The 24,971-nt window shown below is 41.8% G+C and overlaps 2 protein-coding genes across 4 annotated transcripts; both read right to left on the bottom strand.

Annotated features, from left to right (window-relative positions):
• Positions 1-2,966: 2,966 nt before the first annotated feature.
• d2hgdh (D-2-hydroxyglutarate dehydrogenase) lies at positions 2,967-11,307 on the bottom strand. 3 transcript variants are annotated; one of them, XR_013792211.1, is made up of 11 exons: positions 11,097-11,307; positions 10,393-10,840; positions 10,217-10,274; positions 9,593-9,732; positions 9,082-9,275; positions 8,634-8,802; positions 7,838-7,981; positions 6,603-6,745; positions 6,084-6,249; positions 3,298-5,572; positions 2,967-3,234 (listed from the first exon to the last, which is right to left on the bottom strand). XR_013792211.1 is itself a non-coding variant. In XM_079527389.1 (10 exons), exons 2-10 carry the CDS (start codon positions 10,727-10,729, stop codon positions 5,304-5,306), a joined length of 1,620 nt encoding a protein of 539 aa, XP_079383515.1. In that variant the 5' UTR covers positions 10,730-10,840; positions 11,097-11,307; the 3' UTR covers positions 2,967-5,303. The 3 variants fall into 3 exon arrangements, 2 of the variants coding, with proteins under 2 accessions (XP_079383515.1, XP_079383516.1); XM_079527389.1 differs by having other exon boundaries at positions 2,967-5,572; XM_079527390.1 differs by having other exon boundaries at positions 2,967-5,572; positions 10,393-10,746.
• A 2,119-nt stretch (positions 11,308-13,426) lies between these two features.
• Positions 13,427-23,071, bottom strand: LOC306941951 (RNA polymerase II elongation factor ELL-like). The gene is made up of 12 exons (XM_079527591.1): positions 22,810-23,071; positions 21,103-21,147; positions 20,858-20,979; positions 19,989-20,152; positions 17,850-18,148; positions 17,493-17,617; positions 16,647-17,133; positions 16,441-16,525; positions 15,604-15,670; positions 15,069-15,240; positions 14,853-14,897; positions 13,427-14,568 (listed from the first exon to the last, which is right to left on the bottom strand). Exons 1-12 carry the CDS (start codon positions 22,942-22,944, stop codon positions 14,398-14,400), a joined length of 1,917 nt encoding a protein of 638 aa, XP_079383717.1. The 5' UTR covers positions 22,945-23,071; the 3' UTR covers positions 13,427-14,397.
• Positions 23,072-24,971: the final 1,900 nt, after the last annotated feature.

Here is a 24,971-nt window from a genome sequence, read left to right as displayed (position 1 = left end):
CACACACACACACACACACACACCGACAGTCAGACTGACTCAAAGGAGCTCCGTAACAAAACAATTTCAATAGGCCTACTGCAGGCATTACTACACTAAACAACGTTGGATTCGTACAGTGCAGAATGCAGCTAAGTGTATGTTCTTATTGTAATTGCAAGTTTGTTTTTTAACATGCAGCGCGAGCCGATCTACAAGCTCACAACGCGTTGCACTGTGAGTAGAAAGCTGTCAAGTGAGCAGCGCAATCGGGCATGCTAGAAATATCCTAATAAATAAATAAAAAGGTGTCGGGCTCGGGGGCAGTTTCTGTATGGGACTCTAGGCTAACTTGCCTCTAGAATGCATGCATTTAGGCATACACGTGATACTTGGCTTTTATATAAGCTATCTTTTTTTTATGTGCTGACCAATATTTTGGACACATGCGCCTACATATTTTATCTGAGATTTGGGGACTTTTAATTGATTCAGCATGAAGACTAAAGCCTTCTGAATAAATCTACGCAAGCAGTACACGACCATGAGAGGTGGCGCAGCTTTCAGCGGAATTTCCGACCAACCCACGTCACCGTCAAGTTCACGTTCATGTTCATGAATTCCCACGTAATGTGGGAATGCACGTAAATGCCTGTCCGCTCACGCTCCGCTCACGTAACGTCACTTTATGAGCGTAAACGCCGTTGTAAATGAGGACCAATTACACATATCTGGCTCAATGTCTTTGGGGGTGACATGCTATTTGCATTGTACATCAACACGAGTATTTTGCGCATGTCTCATGTAAAATGAGACGTGGAAATGTTTGAGGTTGAAGACCAGGCATGCTGCAGCATATCAATAAAGCCAAATAAAAATACAGAATAGTTGTACATAATGGGCCTCATTCACAACGGCGTTTACGCTCATAACGTTACGTAACGTGAGCGGAGCGTGAGCGGACAGGCATTTACGTGGATTCCCACATTACGTGGGAATTCATGAAGTTGAACGTGAACTTGACGGTGACGTTGTTTGGTCGGAAACTCCGCTATAAGCTGCGCCAGCTCTCATGGTCGTGTACTGCTTGCGTAGATTTATTCAGAAGGCTTTAGTCTTCATGCTGACTCAATTAAAAGTCCCCAAACCTCAGATAAAATATGTAGGCATGTGTCAACATTGGTCAGCACATAAAAAAAATGATAGCTTATATAAAAGCCAAGTATCACTTGTATGCCTAAATGCAAGCATTCTAGAGGCAGGTTAGCCTAGAGTCCCATACAGAAACTGCCCCTGCAAGCCCGACACCTTTTTATTTATTTATTAGGATATTTCTAGCATGCGCGATTGCGCTGCTCACTTGACAGCTTTCTACTCGCAGTGCAACGCGTTGTGAGCTTGTAGATCGGCTCTCGCGGACTCGCGCTGCATGTTAAAAAACAAACTCACAATTATTATAAGAACATACACTTATCTGCATTCTGCACTGTACGAATCCAACGTTGTTCAGTGTAGTAATGCCTGCAGTAGGCCTATTGAAATTGTTGTGTTACGGAGCTCCTTTGAGTCACACTGTCGGTGTGTGTGTGTGTGTGTGTGTGTGTGTGTGTGTGTGTGTGTGTGTGTGTGTGTGTGTGTGTGTGTGTGTGTGTGTGGACAGTCCAAAGTGGGTGAAATTCACATTGGAAAATGAATATAACGGCGAGCCTGGCCCGGACAGAACAGATTATTTCTATGGTTCACAGACATGCCGGTCTGACAGACAGACAGCAGTCACGAGGGCTAATTAGCCCTATAAAAATATAGAAGTCCACATTATTGCATCAGCGCGTGCAATTCGGCCAGTCATAGTTTTAAGCCCGTGCACCTTAATTAATTATAATATGGGGAACTTATAGCTAGGCTGTAGGCTACTACATTGATCTCATCATGAGATCAATCAAGTTTGGTGCCAAATGTCCCGTTAATCATTTTAATTTTTAATATGACGACATCATGAAATGAACCTGCACTTAGATCTGACAAAGCGGAGGCTACCCGCCGTATATGGTTGAACATTTAAATAGCTATAGGCCTATGCCTACGTGTCCATGATCAGAACAAATCCATTCTCCACATGGCATTCAGACAGATGACAGTGAGATGATATTAATCTATTCCCCGCATGAATCAATGCAGCTCTGATAAAAATATCGGATATATGTTTTACCTCTGCAAAGGTGTGAGTGAGCAATTGTTCAATAGAAAAGAAAAGGCTTTATAATATAATTGCCAAGTATAGGCTAGCTTGCTGCCTTGGTCCCGAACTTAAATAAATAAATGGCCAAGCTGCATTTTATACAGTAAGTCAGCTTGCCATTGCTGTAGCGGTGCGGAGCAGCGTTCACCGTTTTGTAAGCTTGGGAAAATGATTTATATAGTTTAATGGTAGGCTATAGACAATATAAAGAATCACGCACAAATGTAATGGTATATGGATGTAAAAAAAGAGACTGCAGGTGGTGGTCGTCGCTCCAGCGCTTGACATGGTCAGATCATTTTCTTTTAATTTCCTAATATAGCCTAATTTCTTTCCAGCAATCATTTTTATTTTAATTTGTGAAGCCACTATACTGGAAAATATCATTATTTTGTTGCATTCCGTCAGGAGGACCTCTATTTCGTTTGAGCTGTAAGGCCTATAGTTCTTTTTTGTTTTTTTTACTGCTGTCTGCTGAGTCATGCTTGACGCCTTTTATGGTGTGAAATGGGGCGTGGATCAATGCAAATGAAGTTATCCGCTGATTTTCCGATCATTTGGCACCCGCTCGCATTCACCTGCGTACCTCACAACATACACCTGCGTACCTGTGGTACACACCGCTCTTTGAATTGCACGGCAAAACAACGTTGCGTGATCGGACGGAATTTCCCGCATCTGTTTACGCTTCCGTTACGCTTCCGATACACTCTGGCGTATTTCTCCTTTGTGAATGAGGACCAATATGTTTTATTGTAAAAGTATACTCTAGTCTGAACTTTATACATTTGTAATATACATTTTAATTGTATGATTACTGCACAAATAGATAATTACACTACAAAACATAACATATTACATTAATCAATACACAAATACAGATGCACCACTGATTAGCCTATTACATCTTGTGTTATACACAGATATATCAGTAGATTTCAAAATGTATCATACGTAGATGTAAATCTGATTCACTAATTGTTTTGTGAGGTGGGTTTGCACATTCAGGGCAGAAGCTCTTGGCAGACCCTCTGTGGCAGCTGGTCCAACACCACCTCTGGCAGCTGGTCCAACACTACACCTGGCAGACCAGCTCCCAACACGACCTCTGGCAGACCAAGTCAAGAGTATCATGAAGAATTCTGGGCTAGGGCACAGACTCCACCTCAGTACTCCGCTGCATCAAGCATGCAGGTGGCACGGTTGGTTCAGGGAAACTGGGTGGTGAAGAGTGATGTGCTGTATCCTGAAAACACCTACAGTCCACACATAGGGGTGCCTGCCAAAGTTCTGAATCGAGGCCGGGATTTTGTGATGTGGAGGTTGACTCTGAAACGATTTGTAATGAGGAAGGAGATTGACGCTGTCATCAACTTTCCCAAGGACGTGAAGGAGTTCCTGGAGCAGATGGCGGTGCCTTGTATCAACTTGGAACGGGAGTTCCTGTTTCCCAGCGACGTGGACTTCATCAATAAGCATCCGGATGTGACCCACTTTGTCAGCACATACTGTGGCTGGGATTCCAGAGCAGATACAAGATTGAAAGGGTCTTTAAAGAAAACTTCATGCCAAAGACCGCTGCATCACACAGTCGGAGCAGGACCAGGAGGAGAGAAAGGGCAAGGATAGCGGTGTGATCATGGACCGCACGGAGTGGCACATGAGCCACCTGCAGGACAACATCCAGCACGGCGCACGCTGACCCACCCGTACAGGTGCCGACCAAGTTCCAACCGATTGAACTGACTGGTGCCCCATCCAAAGGAAAGACTAAGCTTCCCAAAACGCCAGAATGACGGTACAACCATACAGGTTTTCTGCGGATTTGGACGATTTTTACTTTTATCCAGAGGAGCCCACTTTAACCTGCCCGTGTCTGCCCTGCCTGTCTCTCTTGCTATGTAGCTCCCCACTCGTCCATTAACCCCTTTCTGTTTCTGGATGAAAAACAACGCTTGTTTACCGACAGATACATGACAGCGAGTGTCATAAGGAATGTGTGAAGAACAGCTGCACAACACGTCAGCCTCTGATGCTAACATGTTGCACTGTATAAAGGATCTACTGTAAAGGTTGATGTTGTTGACACACACATTCAACTCTGCATTCCCTGTACCATGTGCTTTATAAGTAAAACCTCACTGCCATAACAGGCATAAGTAATCATTACCATACTACAAAATACTACTTTTTTCCCTCCAAAAGCAAGGTACGTAGCAAATAGCTAAACCTAATAATTAAATATTGCAAACGTTCTTTCACAGAGAGGCTGAGATTTTAAAGTTTGTAGCGGTCTACAGTACTTGCATGCTCTGCTTGCGCACTAGTAGGCCATAGTGCAACAAGTAAGTAGGCACTCGACAGAGTGCAGTTCTAGTTTCTCAAACCACTGTCGTACCGAGGTCTCATCCTCACACTGGAAAATGAAGATGGACAGAATAGACCATAGACAGACTGTGATTGTAACCTGACCTAACCTGATGTAATTATTTTTTACACAAGGCTGTGCTGAATTGCAATAGGAAGGGTTGAGATTAGGAGCAGAGATTTTTGCTAATCCTGCCGGGGAAATTCAGTTCCTGCTTCACCAGCTGATGGCTGCTCAGATGGTCATGACGAGTGCACAGGGGGCAACTCAGGGTGCGTAAATGTCTTCATCAGGGAGTCAGGGACACTTCGACACACAGATATGAGCGGGCTGGGAGGTGATTTGATGACTTTCTGATTAGCAGATGGCCGCTGATTAAGTAATTATGAAACTAAAATATATGTTTGTCATTATCCCTCTAATTTCTGATTCTAATCACATTAATTAGCCAAAGGGTCATACCATTATTTTTCCAGATTTCCTTACTCACACCCTTGTGAAGTGAGGGGTGCTCTTGTCATCATACATCATCATATTCCAGCCAGTCGCAATTTGCGTCTTCACTTTTCCGTCTTCACTTTTTATCCTCAATATGTACTTTGCTCAGCCAATCAAATCATCGCTATGGGGTGATCAGCCAATCAAATCATCGCTATTACTCACACAAACACACAAAGGGCATAGGCATAGGAGGGGCTAGCGCCCCTCAAAAATATATCAGGGTAATTTCAGGTTGTCTGGCAGGGTCTTATAAGGGTTGAGAATGCCCTTGGGGTCCAACATGGCCTTGATGTTTCCCATCACAGCCACAGCCTGGCGGGGTTTACTGTAGTAGATATAGTTCCTCTTCTTCAGACCCAATCCATGCTCAGCGCTGATACTGCCCTGGCAACCCGCCGTCCACTCATAGACAAAGGGCTCGATGGCCGCCAGGAGGGAAAGGTCTTTGGCAGGGGAGGTAATATTCAGGTGGAGGTTGCCATCGCCTACAGAAAGAGATGACAAAAATAAGTGAATGACAAAAACTGTGGTGTCATAGTAGCTACACCAGCTGGTAAGTATACTGTACTGCACATACAGACCAGGAAATCATGGGTTTGAATCCAACTCATGTCATCTCAATCCCTAGCACCTACTTTCCTGTCCACTATGCTATTTATCCCATTAAAACCAGGAAAGCATCTGTGTCATTTTAGATTTTGGCTATATACACAGCTATAAAACACAAGTTGTTTTCTAAGTCTTACTTAGGATTTAAAACAGTGGTTCTCAAACATATTTTGAAAACATGAAAAATGAATGATTAATTCAGAGTTTTCTTTAACACAAATCTCTTCTGATTGACACAACATTTTCAGATGGGTGTCTGCGGCAAATATATATCAATTTTAGGGATCCTCCTTGGCACGAAAAAGTTTGAGAATTACTGATTTAGAAGGCTTAATGTATTTTTTCAAAGATCCACTTTGAGGTCCCCTCCCTGTACTGCAGTCTTACCTACATGACCGTATCCAACCACACTCTTTGCACGGCCCCCTAGGTGTGCCCTCATGTCAGTTACCAGGTGGTAGATCCTCTCCACGGGAAGGGAGATGTCATACTTGTAGGTGAAGCCATCGTGAGTCAGAGCCTCTGTGACCCGCTCTCTCATCGACCACAGACCCTGCATGAACATGAACAAGTCAAGAACATCCACCCATCAAATGTATTCATGAATACACTTGTAAATTAAATGTGATTTACCGGTATGTTAAGTGAACGTGCAAAGATGAAAGGTCAGCAAAGAAACAAAATAAAGAAAGAGTTCAACTGAATAAAAAGGGAGAATGAATAAAATACAGAGAATAAAAAGGGGAAAGCCAGCTTTAGTCTCTGTATTCAGATGAACATTTAAAAGAAGATTGACATTGTTGATTAACAAACAGTCTCGTGTAGCAGTCCATTTCACTATGAAAATGGACTATGCAAGAAAGACATTGCAAACAGGAAGACAGCACATAAAAGTACACACGTTACCTTGATTTTAGTGTCTTCTGTTGCCACAGTACCATCGGTAACTAGTGATGATGTCATCGCCTCCTCCAGGAAACTGTGGAGCTTTTCCTCATCGTGCGAGGCGTTGGATCCAGCCGTTTCTATTACAATATAGAATGGACAATCTGCAAGATGGACCGGACATAAGAGGGTGGCATGTGAGTAGGCTACTAAAGCATGTTTTAGACTGAGATATAGGCACGTTCCAAATTGATCACCAGTGATCGTGATTTGTGATCAGCTAATATTAAATGTAAATATGAAATCAATAATACTTTCTAGTCACTAAATGCACAATCATTGGATTGACGCAATGATGCATTTATCACAGCAGAGCATGGCAAATTCCTTAAACTGTGAAGAAAAATATATACACCGTACACCTATGCAAATCAGGCTTCAAAAGTCCTCAGATTACGATGACTCTGTCATTTTGAAAACCATTGGAAAAGCAACCAGGAAGGATCACTTTCATGCCCTTTCCACTATACCAAGAGCTTACCTCTCTATAGGCTACAGCCTACATAAGTGTTTAGAGTGAGTCCTTGTTCAGCGCTCTTCAGCAATGCTCCAGTGGAGATGCTCAGTGGCAAATAGTACAGTATAAAACTGTGGTTGTACTCTCTACTCTGCAGTTCTCAGGTTTGAAAGTGTGTGTCTGTGTGATTGCGAAGCAGGGCGTTGCTCAAAAAAACCCAGTAATTTGTGCTGAGCAAACCTCCCCTGGACAAATAAATGAAGGGTAAAAAGAAGAACAGAAAAAGCCAAAGGATTTACGCTGTGCAACAATGAAGCTGCAAGCCAATGCTCAGAGGCATTAGATTAACTTTTGTTAGGCTGCTATATTTCTTTAGTTGGCAAGAATTCAACTTCAAGCCAATCTTTTACATTTATTTGCCGACTACACTTTAGTATCTATATTAAAGTTGGCTAATGGGGAGACCAACCAGCTACAGAAATCTCCATATATGGGCCCGAACCTCTAGTTTATTAAATAGAGTAATTACTATTCTTTTGCCTGTTCGTATGCGTTTTCCCTGACTGCACTTTGAACTTGATAACAAGAGATAATCTTGCCAGTGGACAGCAGCTAAGATGGGCGTGATATGATCACTATTCTTCGAATAAGTTAGCACTCAGTGAGTATAGGGAATTACAGCAGTCTAAATATGATGAGATAAAAGCATGAATAATACATTGTGTATTTCATGTATTACCTGAAATGGGATTGGGTAGTTTCAAGTGTGTATTCAGCAGTCTCATACATTCACTGTCTAGGAATTCGAAGGCTGAGAGGATTTCTCCCAGCATGCCTTTGCACAGCTGGAACGTCTGTAGCAGTTGCTCAAAGGTCTCACAGCCTGATAACAAAATAGAGATGAATGAACACTTGATGGATTCTCTCTCTCTATGCATTATAAAAAGTAATTACCTTGGACATCTTACGTGCAGTTGAGATCTGCACGTTTTAACAAAAAAAAAGGAGTGCATATGGTGTGATATGAAAGTAACCTATCAAATTACACAATAATCATTGTTTAGCTAATATAATCAACTGTCTTCCATCCTATGTTCAAGGGCTTCTGGAGAAACCCTGGACTTTTTTGTGTGTCTGATTATTATTTATGGACTTGAGTACTTGTGATATGTACACATTACAGACATGCTATGTTGTTTGAACAGCATAAATGGACTGTGAATTCCAATTTAAGTTAATCAAACTAATCAATTTAATTGATCATAAATATTATGCTAACTTGTCATTACAAGGATTGTTTTAATTCCTTTCTGACTTCAAATGCTACCTTAGCAGTATCAATTTGTTTCTGTTTGGAATCACTTGCTAGTTGCTAGGACCCAATATATTGAATATATTTTGTAGTACCGTTATGTGAGGTGTCCATTTCGGGAGTGACTTGTAGACTAATTTAGTTTGTCTCGATTTTCAAGACCAGACAATAACTGTTTCACATTTTGCAGACAGATCTTAGAGACACAGTGACGAAAACCCACCCAGAAAGGCCACGTTCACAGATTTGGGTTTCCGTGGACACAGAATGGACACGGCCGCAATGAGCCCCAATGTGCCCTCTGACCCTATGAAGAGCTGTTTGAGGTCATATCCTGTATTATCTTTCCTCAGAGTGGACAAACAGTCCAGCACCTGCCCATCTGCCAAAACCTGGACAAAGGCACATGTAGACAATCAAGTCAAGTACATACACCACATATAACTCGTGTGCCTTTTAAAACATTTATAACTGTTCAAAACTAGCCAAAATAGAAGATCTACAACCTCACAACACTCTCATTGTGATTTGTGCGTATGTAGATCAGCCATTTATTTTCTATTTATCAATATACTGTATATAGTACTTAAATATTCTAAAGTCTAAACCTTGAATGGCATAATCTCTCATCCTCCGTCTCTCTCTGTCCATATTTTATTTGGTTCACTCACCACTTCCAGACCCAGCACAGTTCCTCTTAAAGAGCCGTACCGGAGCAGGCGGAGGCCTCCTGCGTTAGTGGACACGTTGCCCCCGATTTGGCAGCTACCTTTAGCACCTAGGTCCAGTGGCATGATGTAGTCTCTGTCCTCCAGATAAAGAGAAAGGTTCTCTAGGACACAACCTGCCTGACATGTCAGAATACCTGACAGGCAACCACAGAGAAATACACTGAGTTATGCCAATAAATGCTATCCTTCCTGAACAAAACAACTACAAACCTAAAACAACTGTAAAGTCACGACCACCTCTGCAGTTAAATGTTCTTTTTTAACAGGTAATTATCTGCGTGCGACAATGCAGTCACATTTCTACATAAATTGCATCATTGACAGATCTGCAGTGATCAAGCTAAAGAGTTTCCCTTTAAAGTTCTAACAACAACAACAGTAGAAGGAGGAGAAGGACAAGAAGAAGAAGAAATGTTGTTATGGGAGATCTGAGGACTAGAAAGTGACATACCAGAAACACTATCAAAGGAAAGGACATTGTTCATGAGAGCGGTGGAGACAATAATCTCATCATAGACTGGTACACTGCCTCCCACCAGCCCTGTGTTCCCCCCCTGGGGGGTTACCGCCAGGTTACGACTGTTACAGTACCTGGATTAGAGGAAGAAAACACATACAAAGTATTATAACCATACCAAGTTAACCCAATAACACTTTGGGCCGATTCTACAAATGCCTTCTAAACATTCAAAGTAGTTCTTTCAAGAACTCCTGGTTCTGTTGCGTTGGCTATTCAAACATAGCCTGGTGAAACCACTCCCCCTGCTGGACAACATTTGCATTCTGCCAGCAGGGAGAGTCTGGGAACTCTCAGGCAGAGATGAACTGGCTGGAGGCACAGAGGGAACTGGTGAACTATTGAGTTCACCAGTTTCCGCAATCTGGCGGAGTCAGGTTAATTCAAACATAGTAGATGTACAAGCTCACAGCGTGTCACTTTGTGCCACACTGCAAGCTTGTACATCTACTATTATTGAATATCCAACGTTAAAAACTAAAATGACAGATGCTTTCTCGGTTTTAATTGGTTCATTAATGGCCTAATCTATTTATCTAGCCATTGGTTTACCTTTACCTGAGAATTTGAGACACTTCCTCTGTAGTCTGAGGTCTCAACAGAACCTCACTGAAACCTGCAGGTGACACATTGACACAACTGTGAGCGTCAGCATAATTATCAGTCAAAGCTACAGAATGAAGCTTCAGCTGTGGTGGCAGTGAGTGAGCTGAATGAAGCTCTTAATACCTCACCTCTCACTGACTTTAGCCAGTCCACATTATTAGTCTCAAGCAGATCTGGGTCAGTAATAGCTCTGCCTGGTAGTAGTTTCCCAAAGAAGGTCAAATCCTCTTCAGTTACTCTGGAGAAAGGTAGCCTTTCGGGGGCTGCAGCTGGGGACGGCGAAGGCTTGTCTGTCCCAGCATGGAACATCCGATACTCAACTCCATACTGCCCTAAGGCGGGTGCAAGAGGCAGTGTGTGGAGGACTAGAGGTCTAACAGTGGCCGGAACTGAGAGGCTGTGGTGACAACTCAGGAATCTTAGAGCAGTCCTCAGACCCAGCCTTCTGTGGAAATTCCCAGCCATGCATAGAGTAGAGACGTCTGGTAATGGAATGTGGTTGCCCTCTCTCTTCACACAAAAACACTCCTTTAATTCCTCAAATGCAAGTTACAGTCCATCCATGTCCTTATTTTCCTGGTGAAGATACATTTACATTCTGAACATCTTTCAATGCGTTATGATTGATTGCAGAATTACAGTACATTTCAAGGTTATAAGCACAACAACTCTTGTATACTATCAGTATGGTAACAAAAGCCATGTACGTTTAACACCAAGTCATCAATATTACATATTACATCATAGAATTTAACTGCCATTCAGTGCATCTGATCTGTCATTTTGGTTAGCTAGGTTAGCCTAATTTTTAGCATAAAGTGAGTTACCATACCTCAGCTGTTTCCAGAAACCACGTTCATTGGCACGTTACCAAATTAGCCACATGATTCAGTCCGACTGTCATTCATGATATAATGTCGCAACTGCAAGTGTCACAACTCACAAAGTTCAAGGACAATCACCCAGCGAAGTTGTCAATGTTTACAATCTAGCACCTTTAGCGAGAGCGAACAGTTACAGAAGCCGACGGGGGTCAGAATTGAACCAGACCATCCAATCATTGAGATTGTCGCACCGCACAATCATAAATAACAGAAAGAAATGACCATGTCCATATATGGATATCCATGCCTGTCTAGATCGGATCCTGTGTTACCACAACCTACTACTATGAATGGATGATGATTATGTAGTATTATAATGAATCATTATAATACTACATAATACTATAATAATATAATACTACATGATAGTTATTATTGTTATTAATACAATAGTATCGTATCCACAATGTTTTCTGTACCATCTATGACTGCTCTATTTTTCCATGTATACTGCCTGGAGATGGTTAATCTTGAAATCTCTGTCTTTATGAAATAAATATAGATTGTATGGTTGAAAGAAGAATAAAAAGCTTTAATGTTGAGATTTAAAAAAAAAAGCTAAACTCACGAGAATCGCAAAGCTCTGAGAATATTTTCATTTCAATTTGAATCCAAATCCAGTCTAAAATTCAATACAAAAAACAATAAAGTCTGCCAAGAAGGAATCCCCACAAGGAATCCCCACAATAATGTCACTTTACGAGCTTCAAGCACTACTACTTGTCAACCAGTAGGTGTCCTACTCGAGACCACAGTCTAGTTTCACAAGAAACCGTGGGGCCATGGGAGACCAATTCCAACCACAGTGTAGTGTAGATATTGTATTTGCATTCTCTTACCATACAGATTGGTTGATAACGGTTTTTATTCATTAAAATAATTATGTTCAAATACGAATGCAGCTTCAACACACTACATTAACACTACTTAGCTAAGTAGGCCTAGGCCTACTAAGAAGTTAGCAACATGTCCTATTTGTTTGCTGCTTGTGCCATGCAACTTTCCATGCTGTAACCGTAACCTTCTTTTGGGAATAAATCACGTTGTGGCTGCATTTTACCTCCTGACTCTGTGCTCATTTCCAGCCGCTTATTGGGCCAACCCTACAATTCAGTTAGTACTTATAGTAACTATATGTGTATTGATGTTCCCCACCAACAACAGTATTTAAATAAACCCACTGCCAGATGACTTTGCCAGCGGTATCATGGCACTAGTCTCAGATACTGTATGGTGGAGATGGAGAACTAGGCCTGCCCTGCACCCTTTCTATGGTCAGTGGAGTGTCTGCAGATGGGAGTCGGACTGCATCTCAGTGTGAGGAAAACCAAGGTGCTGTTGCTTGCACACACCAGAGACGGCACACTGCTACTCTGTTGCTTGCACACACCAGAGACGGCACACTGCCACTCTGTTGCTTGCACACACCAGAGACGGCACACTGCCACTCTCCCAGCCTCTGTCAACTCCAGTGAGAAGGACCTGGACCAGACGGAGACTGGTGGGGCCACAGCATGAAGAAAGTGTGACCACCATCGGCCCTCAGTACAAGAGTCAAAAGGTCAATGTTTCTCTCCGCAATAGATTCAGTTGCACTCTAACTATGGCTCAGAGACATTGACACTCACACGAAGGCCAAGAAGTATTAAAAGGCTGATATGCCCGCATACTGAAGGAAGAAATAGAGTCCGCAACACTGGTATGAAAAACTCAGCTCCACTGGTTTATTGATTCAACGTTTCGATCACTGGGATCTTTTTCAGGAATCATTCCTGAAGATTTCTTCCTCTTGTACTGCCATTTGTCCAGCACCTGGGCTAGAGTGGAGGTGCATTCTCTATTACCTTTGTTAGTTCGCATACTGAAGGAACCTTGATCTACGTGTGGCAAGACAGTGTGTGGTATGCAGAACATGTACCTCTACAACAGCATGCAGAGCGATGGACAAGGTCAAGAAGCGTCTTGTTGGCCACTGTGTCCGACACTCAGCTTGACGCCTACTCGACTGCACTGTGGGGGACCAAAGCAGAGCAGTGCCTTAAGAGGAAGAAGAAGGCTTGACCTTTGTGGACTAGCTCAAGAGTGACACCACCCTCAGAAGCGCAGAGGAGCTGCACTCTTGCATGGTGGGTAGACAGCTGGAGGAAAAGGACTTGCTTTCTGGCTTGTTATGTCATTACCATACTAGGCAGCCATGACACAGCCAGATAATTAAGTTAACTGAGGGGGAAAAGAACAAACCATAAATTTGTGTATATATTAATTAAAACAAACATAGTATTATAAATTATTTTAATACGATAAACAGACAAAATGTCTGATGAACTGATCATAATTCAGCAGAGTAGACAGCATGCAATACTTTTCAAATGAATTTGCAAAATATTTTCCCTCACTTTTTTCACTTAACAGACAGCAAGTTCTGGAGCCAAATAAATTCTTTGCAGAAAACTTAAAACAAAAACAGATCAGCTGTGCCTGTGTGCAGCTTATAATACTGAAAATTCCCTGATGGCATCTTTGAGTTCAGATATGCTTCAATATAACAGTCTTTTGTTATTACAATAACAACACATTTATGACTAAGCAGAACAATGCTAAAACTTGTTCAAAATGAATGGCCATTTATTTTAAAACACCATCTGTGGCAATACCTGGTAGACTGGTTCACCCACCTGGTCCTTAGTTGAGACAGGACTAGGAAGCTGTATGCATAGCATGTTTTTTGTAAATTCCAATTGAAAATAAAAACATCAATTAAAAAACGAAATAAATAAATACAAATAAAATAAAAAATAAAAAAAATTCCTACCACAACCTACAGACAGTAGAAAGCGCCAAATCATGTAAAAGTTGATTTGGATAATAACATTGTGGCAGGCAGAGGTTTTGATTATGTTCACATCTAAAAAATAACATTTTAGATGTGAGCCTATGAGCTGGGAAACGAGACGGTTCCCTGCTTGTGTTTCTATTCTGCTCCCTGACACCTCATGTGCAACTATATAAAATCACTTTTAATATCCTTGGCAGTGACCGCAGCATGTCTACGTATGTTGATCTCAATCGTTGGCCCAGGCTTGTCCATGAGAGAAGGTCTCTCTGCATTACAGTACCGGTATGTACAATACCACTTTATGTGCTTGACAGATATCACTCATAACCTCCTTTAGACCATTAGCATCCGTGTGTGACCATGTGTGCCAACAGCAATTCCATCTGAATTTGGAAGCCGTAAGCAGCAGCGTTTCATTGTGATGTGCCAGAATGAGTTGGTGAAACACTCTGCGAGGCAGACCCTTCATGAGCCGTCTTTTCAGAGCTGCTTTTGTCATATTCTGATATGAGCTTTTTGATGTGAGCCAGTTTGTTGTGCAGATATTCACAGCGGACCTTGTCCTCGTTGTAGTTTGGGTTCGACTGTAAGGGTAAAAAGGAAAAAAGGAAAGTAAAAAAAAATAAAAATGAAACATTGTATAGGCAACTAGACGATAAGGAAGTTGTTTTTTATCACATATGCAACAGTACATCATTTTCATTCATTGTAGTTCCCCCCAGTTTTCCACCCGTCTTTCTCATCACTGGACCACAGCGGAAATATGGTGCCGCACACAATCCTTTTGACTATTGTGTGCTTTTGTCATGTGATTTGTCAAAAAATAATTCAATCAACGACAACGTTGTCATGAACATTTCAGTATTACCTTTTTAATTTTGCGATATTCTTGAAGAATCTGATTATGAACTGTCTGTGAATAAATCAAACATGAAAGTTAATACAAGCCATCATGTCACCATTTTAAACACTGCTGTTATATACAGCACATTCCACGGCGCATCACTATTTTGAGGCCGGGGAGACATACAATTTATCTTTTGGGTGTCAAGAATAGAGTCTATTCTAAAAGAAGAGAGTCTACCTTGTATTTATGTGAACCGTGACGAAGCCTTTTGAGTTGCATGTCCAGAGCCATGAACTGGCGTGTCACACTGTCGATGCACGCATGTAAACCTCTGTACTCGTTGTATTCCTCAATAAAGTCCTGTTTGTAGCTCTGTCTCTGGTCGTGACTACAGATCACGGTGTACTTCCTAAAAGACAAAAGAGATTTTGTGCTAAGAACAGATATTCTTGAGGTGAAGAAGTCGGTCATTACAAACATCAAAAGCATCAAAAAAGGGCCAACTGTGTTCTCGACAAATTAGATGAGTTTGTGGTCCAAAAGAACAACCTGGCCCCAATTGTTTGGGGAAAGGTTCCCCAAATTCTCCCCCATTTACAAATAATAGTTCATACAATATAATGTAATATAAATCTGACGACCATACATTCAATATCACCAAAAAGCTATGTGCAGGTACTACTGATATTATTATGGCTTTCTATGACACACACTTTGGCCTGGCATTGATGTACATCAAACTAATTTAGAAGATAATTGGAGACGGACTTACAGTAAGTAGTCTGTCATGTCATCGGATGCTTTTAGAACACTGGAGTCATAGAACATTCCACTGGGCTCTGACAAGACAAGGAAATGTTGATTAAGCAATAACTCACTACAAGCCATGGTATACTATAGTGTGATTATATCACAGACAGCTAAGTGGCGTTGTTCCCCCCTTAGATGTGATATAATCACAATATACACCATTGCATGGTGTGAGTTATAGCTTTATAAAAACAATTGGCAATATGTAAATTATAGACAATTAAAATAATTTAAATAAATGTCTTCTACAAGAAAGTAGACCCTGACTGCGAAGACTGTGAAGTCTCATCTTTGATGAGTTTCCTGACACTCATCAAAACATTTGACAGCCCATTTTGTTTGTTTAATGGTGTTTGCTTCACCTTAAAAGATGGTGGATAATTAATACTAAGACATGCCTGCATGGTCAGGGGCGCTGACCTGTTGTGTCAACCGGTAGGTGTCCTACGCAACATAAGGATCTCCTATTTTAACCATGACCCGGCCTTGGTTCTGGTGACTGATATTGTCCTTCTAATGCGTGAGGGGCCGTGTTTTTTTTTCATTTAAATTAAAAAAAAGTAATAGAAACACGTATTAGGAGGGCAGTATGAGTCACCAGAACCAAGGACGGGTGTTTTTGATGAATCGATGGTTAAAATGGCATTTGAAGTTACAATGGGGTTATATAGGAAGGACGCATGTCCGATAAAATGAATATCAAATATCTATATTGGTTAGAATAAAAATGTATTGATTAAAATAAGGTCTGAATTGCAGCTGCCGTTGAGTGAGCAGCAGCACAGCAAGAGCAACTCACCTTTGCAGTCCACAGAAACTTGACTTTCCAATTCTTCTGAATTTCGCTCTCCTTTCCGCTTTTCTTTCCGGTCTCTATCCTTCACCTTAAAACAAAAATAAATTCTCATTACCACCAGCACATTCTCTCAGTACCTACCACCTTGGCCACGTTATGCAGCCAAAAACAAGGGAGCAGGAAATATATAATAGGTCTTCTCTTCTTACCTGGTCCCTGTGTTTGTTCTTAGACTTTCTTCTCGTGCGCCTCTCCAGATGGGGGACATTTAGAGGAGTAGCAGTAAGGTCAGAGTTCGGCTGAGAGAAGGCTTCAGAGTTATTGGGGTCTTTTATGTAAGAGGGTGCCGGTTCCAGCCTCTCAACCACATCTACTTCCTGCCCGCAAACCGCTGTCAAGGAGTCCAGCAGCTTCTGAGGATCCAGTGAGTTCCTTCGATTGTTGTCCACTTCAGTGGCATTCATCCCTACCATGGTAGACTTGCGCTGTTTGATGGACCGTGGTTCTGACCGGTCATTGCGTGCCTTGCTTGTCAGGTGAGATATCCGGGGCTTCTTAATAGCCAGAGGGTCAGTGTAGTCTTCTGCGAGGGAATGCTTCAGAGAGTGCGCCGGAGAGGAGTTGGGTGTGTCTCGCAGAGGAGAGACCTGGGTCTCTGGGACAGATAGGAGGTTGCTGGGAGGCTTAAACAGTCTCCTGCACAGACAGACAGACAGACAGACACACAGACATGGAGATAAATACTACCTCATGCTAACATTTTACTCTGCTTTGATCATCCGAAGGTAGTTGCTGGAAATGAAGCAGCTGGCTCCACGTGAACAAAACAAATCTTTAAATCTTAAGCATTTCCTCTAGATTAATTCAGCAGTTACTGGATAACACAGTGGGGAAAACCATCAGTTCTGCTGAGAAGATCTAATGTTACCCAAAACATTGCAATTTAGCCAAATTATTATATAGGGGCAATTATTACGCATTTATACAGACTACTATTACAGATTAGTGATGCTACCTGTGACAGGAATACACTAAGTGTAATATGCATGTCTTGCCTGACAAGGATCCTCTTGAGGAGTTGCTGGTCTCCGGTAGTGTAGCCTGGCCAGGTCTTATGCAGCTCCTTGTACAGACTCTCCTTTAGAACATATGCACTGTCTCTTCTACTGTGCTGTGCCACCTGCACACATGCACGAACACACTCAATTAAATGAAACAGTTCACAATTAAATCTGACATGCAAGGGAAAATGTCTCCTTAGAGTTCCTATTGACATTAAGGAACCACAATCTATGATCCTCTGGCAATTATTTCCATGACTTTTCTTCAACCTTACTTCGTTTATCAAAGCATTGCCACTTCAGTAGTTTTTAATGGGGTATAGTTGAAGGTGAAGAGAGAAATGCCATTACCTCAGGCAGCAGTGTGTCCACCATGTCTTTGTCTCCAGGTGTCAGTCCATCCCTCTGCAGCCTCAGGACCAGTTCAGGTCTTTTGTACGGCCTGAGAGCCAGCAGGTGGATAAGTCTCTCCCTTAGCGGCCTATTCTCGATGACACAGGCAATTTTGCTCTCAGAGGCACTGGTGCTCTTTGTCAGCGTGGACACACACGGACTCTTGCCAAGTTTGCCGAGGACGGATCGAGACGAGTGACGGGGCTTAGCGAGTTTGGCGAGTGCAGGGGAAGGCGCTCGAACCGTTACTTTTTTGCCTGTGAGAGAGAAGAAAATGCAACAAATCTAAAAGGGCAAAATACAGAAAAGGCTCAATTTGATCCGTCTCTTTCACCAATGAAGCCAATATTGCAATTTGCAAGACAACGTGGAGGCCATACAATTGTTATTTCTTTGCATGAACTGCCTTCTTATATACCACTGCTGTCGGAAAGAAACCTCCTGTATCTCCATATTCTTTCATAAATAAACGCCCTACTTGATCACAGCTGACAGCTTGTGGATCTGCTACTATTTTTTTATTTGAATCCTGAAAAGTAACAGTTTTGGATGTATGAGGTTTCCACTTGACAGACGATATGTTCACTACTGACTATTACTGTATTCAAACTTCGATTGCATGATGGACAATTTATATATATTATTCAAACCCGTACACGGCGTACAGTCTTGGTGAAAAGTGCTGTTAATTTTTTTGCATCCTCATCTTGGTGTTGAGTTATAGTCATCTTAAATTAGACTATCTTGCACATGTCACGTTACTGAATGCTGCTAAATCATTCATACTGTAATTTTAATCTTGTTTTAAGTTGTTTTAGTTTATTTTATATACATTTTCATGTCATGGTTTCATATTGTTTATTTTGTGTGAAACTCTTATCTGCTTCTTGGCCAGGACACCCTTGTAAAAGATATTCTGAAGATATTCTCAATAAAGATTGATTGATTGATTGAATATCACTGTATTTTACGGTTAAGTTAATTGTTGGAAATGTAAAAAAATATATAATGTTATATTATGATTTCAAGATAGCATGTGATCTTACAACAGCTGACCGTTATCATGTTGCTTCTTGAAAATTCATGGCATGTACAGCATGCTAAAATGAGACAGCACAGGAAAAGGAAGAGAACTAGTCATATATTTCTCCCTAAAACCGGTGGGTAAAGACGCATCATTTCTCCTCCTCTCCATCATCCTCAACCACATCTGGGCTGCATAAATGCACATAACCATCACTGATCAGATTTTACTAGAAAAGGTTTGTAGTAGGTAGGGGAGTTTTTCTTTGCAGACGTCATCTAAAAACTATTGCGTCTGAGAGACTAGTGTGTGTACTGTACGTGTTTAGAAGGAAGTGGTTTTGTGGTCAAGAACAGAAAGACAGTGGCGACAGAAGAATGCTGAATCACTACCTTTGCCAACGTGTGTGTATTTGGTCTGTGCAATGCTGACATGAGCTACTGATGACATCACTATCAATTCAATTGAAGCATTTCCAGTTTAGTATGCAATGTGGGTGTACGCTAAAACAGGTTTTCCTATGACTGTGTATGACTGTGCGCAGCATGCAGAGATTATAACAAAAAAATCTCACGACTGAAACATTTGTTAGACCATGTCCCAACCAGCGATTTGTGGAATAGTGTGAAAGGAGCTTCTAAACTGTACTAAATCCTGCTGTTATATGAACACTGAAATCACTGATTGAGAGTTTGATCTCTGCTTTTATGAAAAACCATTATGGTTTTATCGAAGAAGCTTCTGATTATTGCTAGTCTGACCAATTCAAAAGCTCATATCATTGAAAGCAAATACAGTTGTGTAGGGAGTGACTTCACCAGCCACATAGTGCAGAGCAGCAGTGTTAAAGTTACTAGCCAAGAGAAAGACGGAATCCATATGGCTGAAATCAGTCATGGCAATTGGAAACTGAGAAAATTAATCCATGAGCATGAGTATAACTGTGGATATGCATTTGCATGGATATGCAGTTTTTTGCATCCGGCGCTGTCCTCCAACTGTGCAACGCATATTATGACTCTGTTTCGGGGGACACAACGAAGAACATTTGCAGTATGGTGTTGGCTTCCTACCCTTGAAACGTCCTTCGTGCTTGATCACAATGGCCCCTCGGCTGCGAGTCTCTTCCTCAACTAGGGCCATGCTCTGACAAGCCTTATGGTAGGAGTCATCGGTAGCATTGACAGTCAGCTTCTGCTGAATCACCCCCACACATGACAGTGGCTCCTCTGCATCACTGGAGGGGAAGGGGAAGGATGGTGATGAAAGTAAGTAATCTTCCATGTTAATATGAAATATTCCATTTAGAAATCATGAAATGATGAAACTAGCAGAGGGATATTATGTACGTACGTATATTCAGCATGTCATATCACTGCTTAGGTTTATTTTCCAACAGGAAATACATGAAATGACAATGGATTTACAGCTATAATTATTACAAAAATAATGTTTGTATATCTGCACTGAAAGTATTGTACAAAAGTATGTTAAAAATGTGACAATTATCTAATTCTCTTTCCATTCATTTCAGATTTCTAAGCCTTTAGTGGGGGGTTTCCATGGGTTTTTCCCAGATTTTAGACAGACTTAGGTGGTACAAATGCAAGTAGCAAGGCTTCATGTGAAACTACTAACTAGGTTATTGAAGAAGATACAGCATATAGTATTTAAAACTTTACATTGTAGTCAGACAAAACAAGGAATCCGGGAATTTGAAGTTATTTCTAGGCGTTAATTTAGCACATGTGTAAGTCATGGAAAACATATTGTGTTGACAAGTTTTGTGTTTGGGATGCACTGTTTCTACTGTGTGTGTGTGTGTGTGTGTGTGTGTGTGTGTGTGTGTGTGTGTGTGTGTGTGTGTGTGTGTGTGTGTGTGTGTGTGTGTGTGTGTGTGTGTGTGTGTGTGTGTGTGTGTGTGTGTGTGTGTGTGTGTTACCCTTTGCTGGGCTGTTGAACACAGTTAAAGCTCCCATGTGGATTGTCACGGGCGACATTGGTCAGTCCGAAGGTGAATGTCCTCAGTTCACCTCTATTCTCAGCACAAGGGATGGTGATTCTCTATGGCGAGAGAGAGAGAGAGAGAGAGAGAGAGAGAGAGAGAGAGAGAGAGATTTAATTAGCATCTTTATGGAGGTGAGTGAAACCAACCATACCAATAGAAAGGCCATTATTTGTACTTACCCCTTGCTTTCCACTGAAACAGATAGTGGGATAAGAAAATAGTCCCTGTAATACAAATAGAGAATCAGAGAAGCTGGCATCACAGGTTGACAACCACACACACACACACACACACACACACACACACACACACACACACACACACACACACACACACACACACACACACACACACACACACACACACACACACACACACACACACACACACACACACACACACACACACACACACACACACACACACACACACACACACACACACACACACACACACACACACACACACACACACACACACACACACACACACACACACACACACACACACACACACACACACACACACGTTTTGTCTGGTTGTTTCCGATTTTGTTCTGCTTTCAGTTCCCAATCGTGCTTTTATTAGGAATTTGTGTGTTCACATGGCCTGCGGGTAATAAGCGCAATCAGGCCAGGTTGTTGTGGCTGGGAATAGCAAACACATCACCACCCCATGCCCCCCCCCCCATCTAGAGCAATATTAACATGTGCATCACATACTACTAGTCATAGTGGGCCAAACATTCAGTGTCACGTTCTGTCAATACTGCCATGTTTTATAAACAGCATAGCCTAGGCCTACCAGCTGCATGCTGTATAATGTATGCATTTGTTTCCCTGAAATCAGACTTCTGATTCTCAATAATACAGAATGATAAATTCTAAGTTTTTCCCAAGATCTTTCATTTAGCATGTCATACTGGAGAATTCCACACACTTCTACACTGACATGAAGAATGGCAATGACAAAAGTTAACGCATAAAACCAAACCTTTCCATGGACATGATTCATGAGACCACCTGATTATGAGTTCTGAGCTGGCCAGGTCGACTGAGCTATGAATAAATGTAAGACTAAGAATTGGAAATATACACATTTCCAGCATCAGTATTGTGTAATTGACTGAGTACAGGAACTATAGTTGGATAAGGATTCACCCTTCAGCAAAAACGTATAGGCCTATGGTGTATTACTTTTCATTGATTACTTTTGTGTTCTTTAGGAATTGCAGAACAGGGGAAGTGTAGAAATCTGTTCCCCCTTCCTGACGTCTTTCTGTGAAATCTGAATTGTGGTTTTATAATAGGCCAACCACTCTGACTACAGTCTATACATTATGATTGCTCCATCTGTCTGGTTTTTTTAGTCTGTTCTGCTGGCTTCTGCTTCGACCATCACAGCTCTGCATACAGCTTGACCTGTTACACATGTTTTACAAAAATAAATACTACACGACTCAAGTAACTGTTCCATATCAATATGCTTATGCTTATTAAGTCAGTATTTTGTGGTTTGTCAGTGTTGCCTTTTACTCGACTCATGGCTATATTGCAGATCTATTCGCATTACTTTCCTTTCCAAACGCCTTGCTTCAGGGCAGGCATCATACCATACAGTAGGCTACACATATTTCCGCATTCTGTTATGCAACATGTATGTCAATTTCATAAACTGGATAACGTTAGTGAGAGACAACAATCAGGGAAGCTACCGTGGGGTTAACTTTGGCTCAATCAATACAAAGCAGAAATGGCATATCTGCCTTCAATCGACATTGTTGTTGCTATAAGTTCAGTTCACAAACACATGGACAATCGTTTGTTTCAACAGTCATTATGGGTGTGCATTATTAAGAGGACATTTCTAGACAAACGCTAGCCTACCTTGCAGTTTTGAAAGGTGTCAATGGCTCTTGCCGCGCTGTCAGTGAGTTTGACATAAAAAACAGAGATGTTATTACCGCCATGGCCCAAACTACGACTGGATAGTCCATAGCGCTGGTCCTCCTTCAGCGCCATGAGCCCACACTAATGTCCAGATGTTTACGTTTCAGTTAAAAAAAAACGAATTGGACAAAAAAAACACATTTGTTGGGGCGAGTTGCCTGTGTTGCTGCTCTGTCTGTCTGCCGCGCGATATTCTGGAGTAGCTCACATTACGTCATGATGGAGGTTGACCTCACGACCATTTCTATTGGTCCACAAACATAAATAAACCCTCCTCTGCCTCTTGCGCAACGCCTCTGAGCTCTCTCTCTCTCTCTCTCTCTCTCTCTCTCTCTCTCTTTCACCTCGCGTCACCAGAAATTTCCACCTCGGAGGAAAACTCTCTCATCATTATGATCTCTCTAATGCGCTTTATTAGTAGCCTGGCGCGGCCAGACTCATAGCGAGGATTCACTGATGTTTCCTCCCCGCATATGAGTCTGGACTTCGTCGCGTCTTCGTCTATCATATGCGGGGAGGATGGAAACATCAGTGAATCCTCGCTATGAGCCCGGCCGCGCCAGGCTACCTTAGTGCAACCAGACTATTGTTATTGTAAATGAGGATACTTTGCCGCGCTACTCCTCCCACAGTTTTTGCCGCACACACTCGAGCCATATGTCAAATCGACCGGCTTCATCAGGAATCGTCTGCTTGTATTTTTCTAAGAGATCCGTTGTATAGTTTAATTGATATTAATTAATTAGTTCTCCATAGACTTAATTAAGGCTCCAATTTAAGTATTTTTTCCCTTGGAGACCGTAAGCGCCATATTTACAAGACTTGGGGGGAGGTTCATAATAATTATGAAAATGTATTGAAAAGGAATTAGATCAGTCGGCCTCATGGTGGCGCTATAACAGCCCACTTTACGTTTTTCCCTATAACTCTTGAACCGTAAGTCGTAAAATCAATCAATCAATCAATTCCTTTTCCATGGATTCCTTGGGTCATGAAGCATCTCCCCATATAGGCCACGCCCATTTCAGTCAGAAAAGAAAATCCATCAAATGTGAATTTTCTTCAAAACACACTTTTTGCTCCTCTTACAGATTTTGTCCAAATCTCACAGAAATCGGTACACATGATCTCTGGACCTATCCGATTAAAACAATACAGGCAGAATTTTGATCGTTAGGCCGTAATCGGCTTCCGAAATTAGTGGGAGGGGACTATTTTACAAAAAACGCCACAAATCACGAACGGAATGTCCAATCCACCCCAAATTTGAATCAGATGTCGCGGGTGGTTTAATCAACCCAGAGACAAAAGCAATTCCATTTTCATCCATAGGGGTCACCGCAAATGCGAAAAATGTAACAGTTTGGTGCAAAAACATGATTTTTGGAGGATCCCCTCCAAATTACTTACACATGATCACAGGGTTGACGTGACATTGGAATTGACTGGCAATATTAGTGTGTGTGTGGGGGGGGGGGGGGGGATATGTAAGCGACTGCGGCAACCACACTTTGCAATTTTACAAAGTTTAGAGTATTATGGCGATTCGTAGAGGATTACAGCGATTCGTAGAGGATTACAGCGATTTGTGGAGGATTACGGCGATTCGTAGAGGATTATGGCGATTCGTAGAGGATTATGGCGATTCGCGAGGATTATGGCGATTCGCGAGGATTATGGCGATTCGTAGAGGATTATGGCGATTCGTAGAGGATTATGGCGATTCGCGAGGATTATGGCGATTCGTAGAGGATTATGGCGATTTGTAGAGGATTATGGCGATTTGTAGAGGATTATGGCGATTCGCGAGGATTATGGCGATTCGCGAGGATTATGGCGATTTGTAGAGGATTATGGCGATTCGTAGAGGATTATGGCGATTCGTAGAGGATTGTAATTGGCTAGCACAAATAGTGGGAGGGGCCTATGTAAGCGATTGCGGCAAACCAGACTTTTCTAGTTTTTCTCTCTGTCCTCTCTCTTTGTCCTCTCTCTCTCTCTCTCTCACACACACACATAGGCCTACACACACACACACAGATTGATTGATTGATTGATTGATTGATTGATTGATTGATTGATTGATTGAATGATTGATT

Source organism: Electrona antarctica (assembly GCF_951216825.1).
Source record: "Electrona antarctica genome assembly, chromosome: 18".
NCBI lineage: Eukaryota > Metazoa > Chordata > Actinopteri > Myctophiformes > Myctophidae > Electrona > Electrona antarctica.
The sequence above is the reverse complement of the archived record's forward strand: the minus strand, read 5'-3'. Positions and strand labels throughout refer to the sequence as shown.

Excerpts from the sequence above, each read along its gene's own strand:
- d2hgdh (XM_079527389.1), bottom strand. The coding sequence starts at position 10,729 with ATGGCTGGGAATTTCCACAGAAGGCTGGGTCTGAGGACTGCTCTAAGA. Across the intron at positions 6,746-7,837 it reads ACTACCCAATCCCATTTCAG|ATTGTCCATTCTATATTGTA; the intron begins GTAATACATGAA and ends TCCATCTTGCAG. Across the intron at positions 6,250-6,602 it reads CAGAAGACACTAAAATCAAG|GGTCTGTGGTCGATGAGAGA; the intron begins GTAACGTGTGTA and ends ATGTTCATGCAG.
- LOC306941951 (XM_079527591.1), bottom strand. The coding sequence starts at position 22,944 with ATGGCGCTGAAGGAGGACCAGCGCTATGGACTATCCAGTCGTAGTTTG. Across the intron at positions 15,671-16,440 it reads AGTTTCTGTGGACTGCAAAG|AGCCCAGTGGAATGTTCTAT; the intron begins GTGAGTTGCTCT and ends TTGTCTTGTCAG. Across the intron at positions 14,569-14,852 it reads AATATCGCAAAATTAAAAAG|TCGAACCCAAACTACAACGA; the intron begins GTAATACTGAAA and ends TTACCCTTACAG.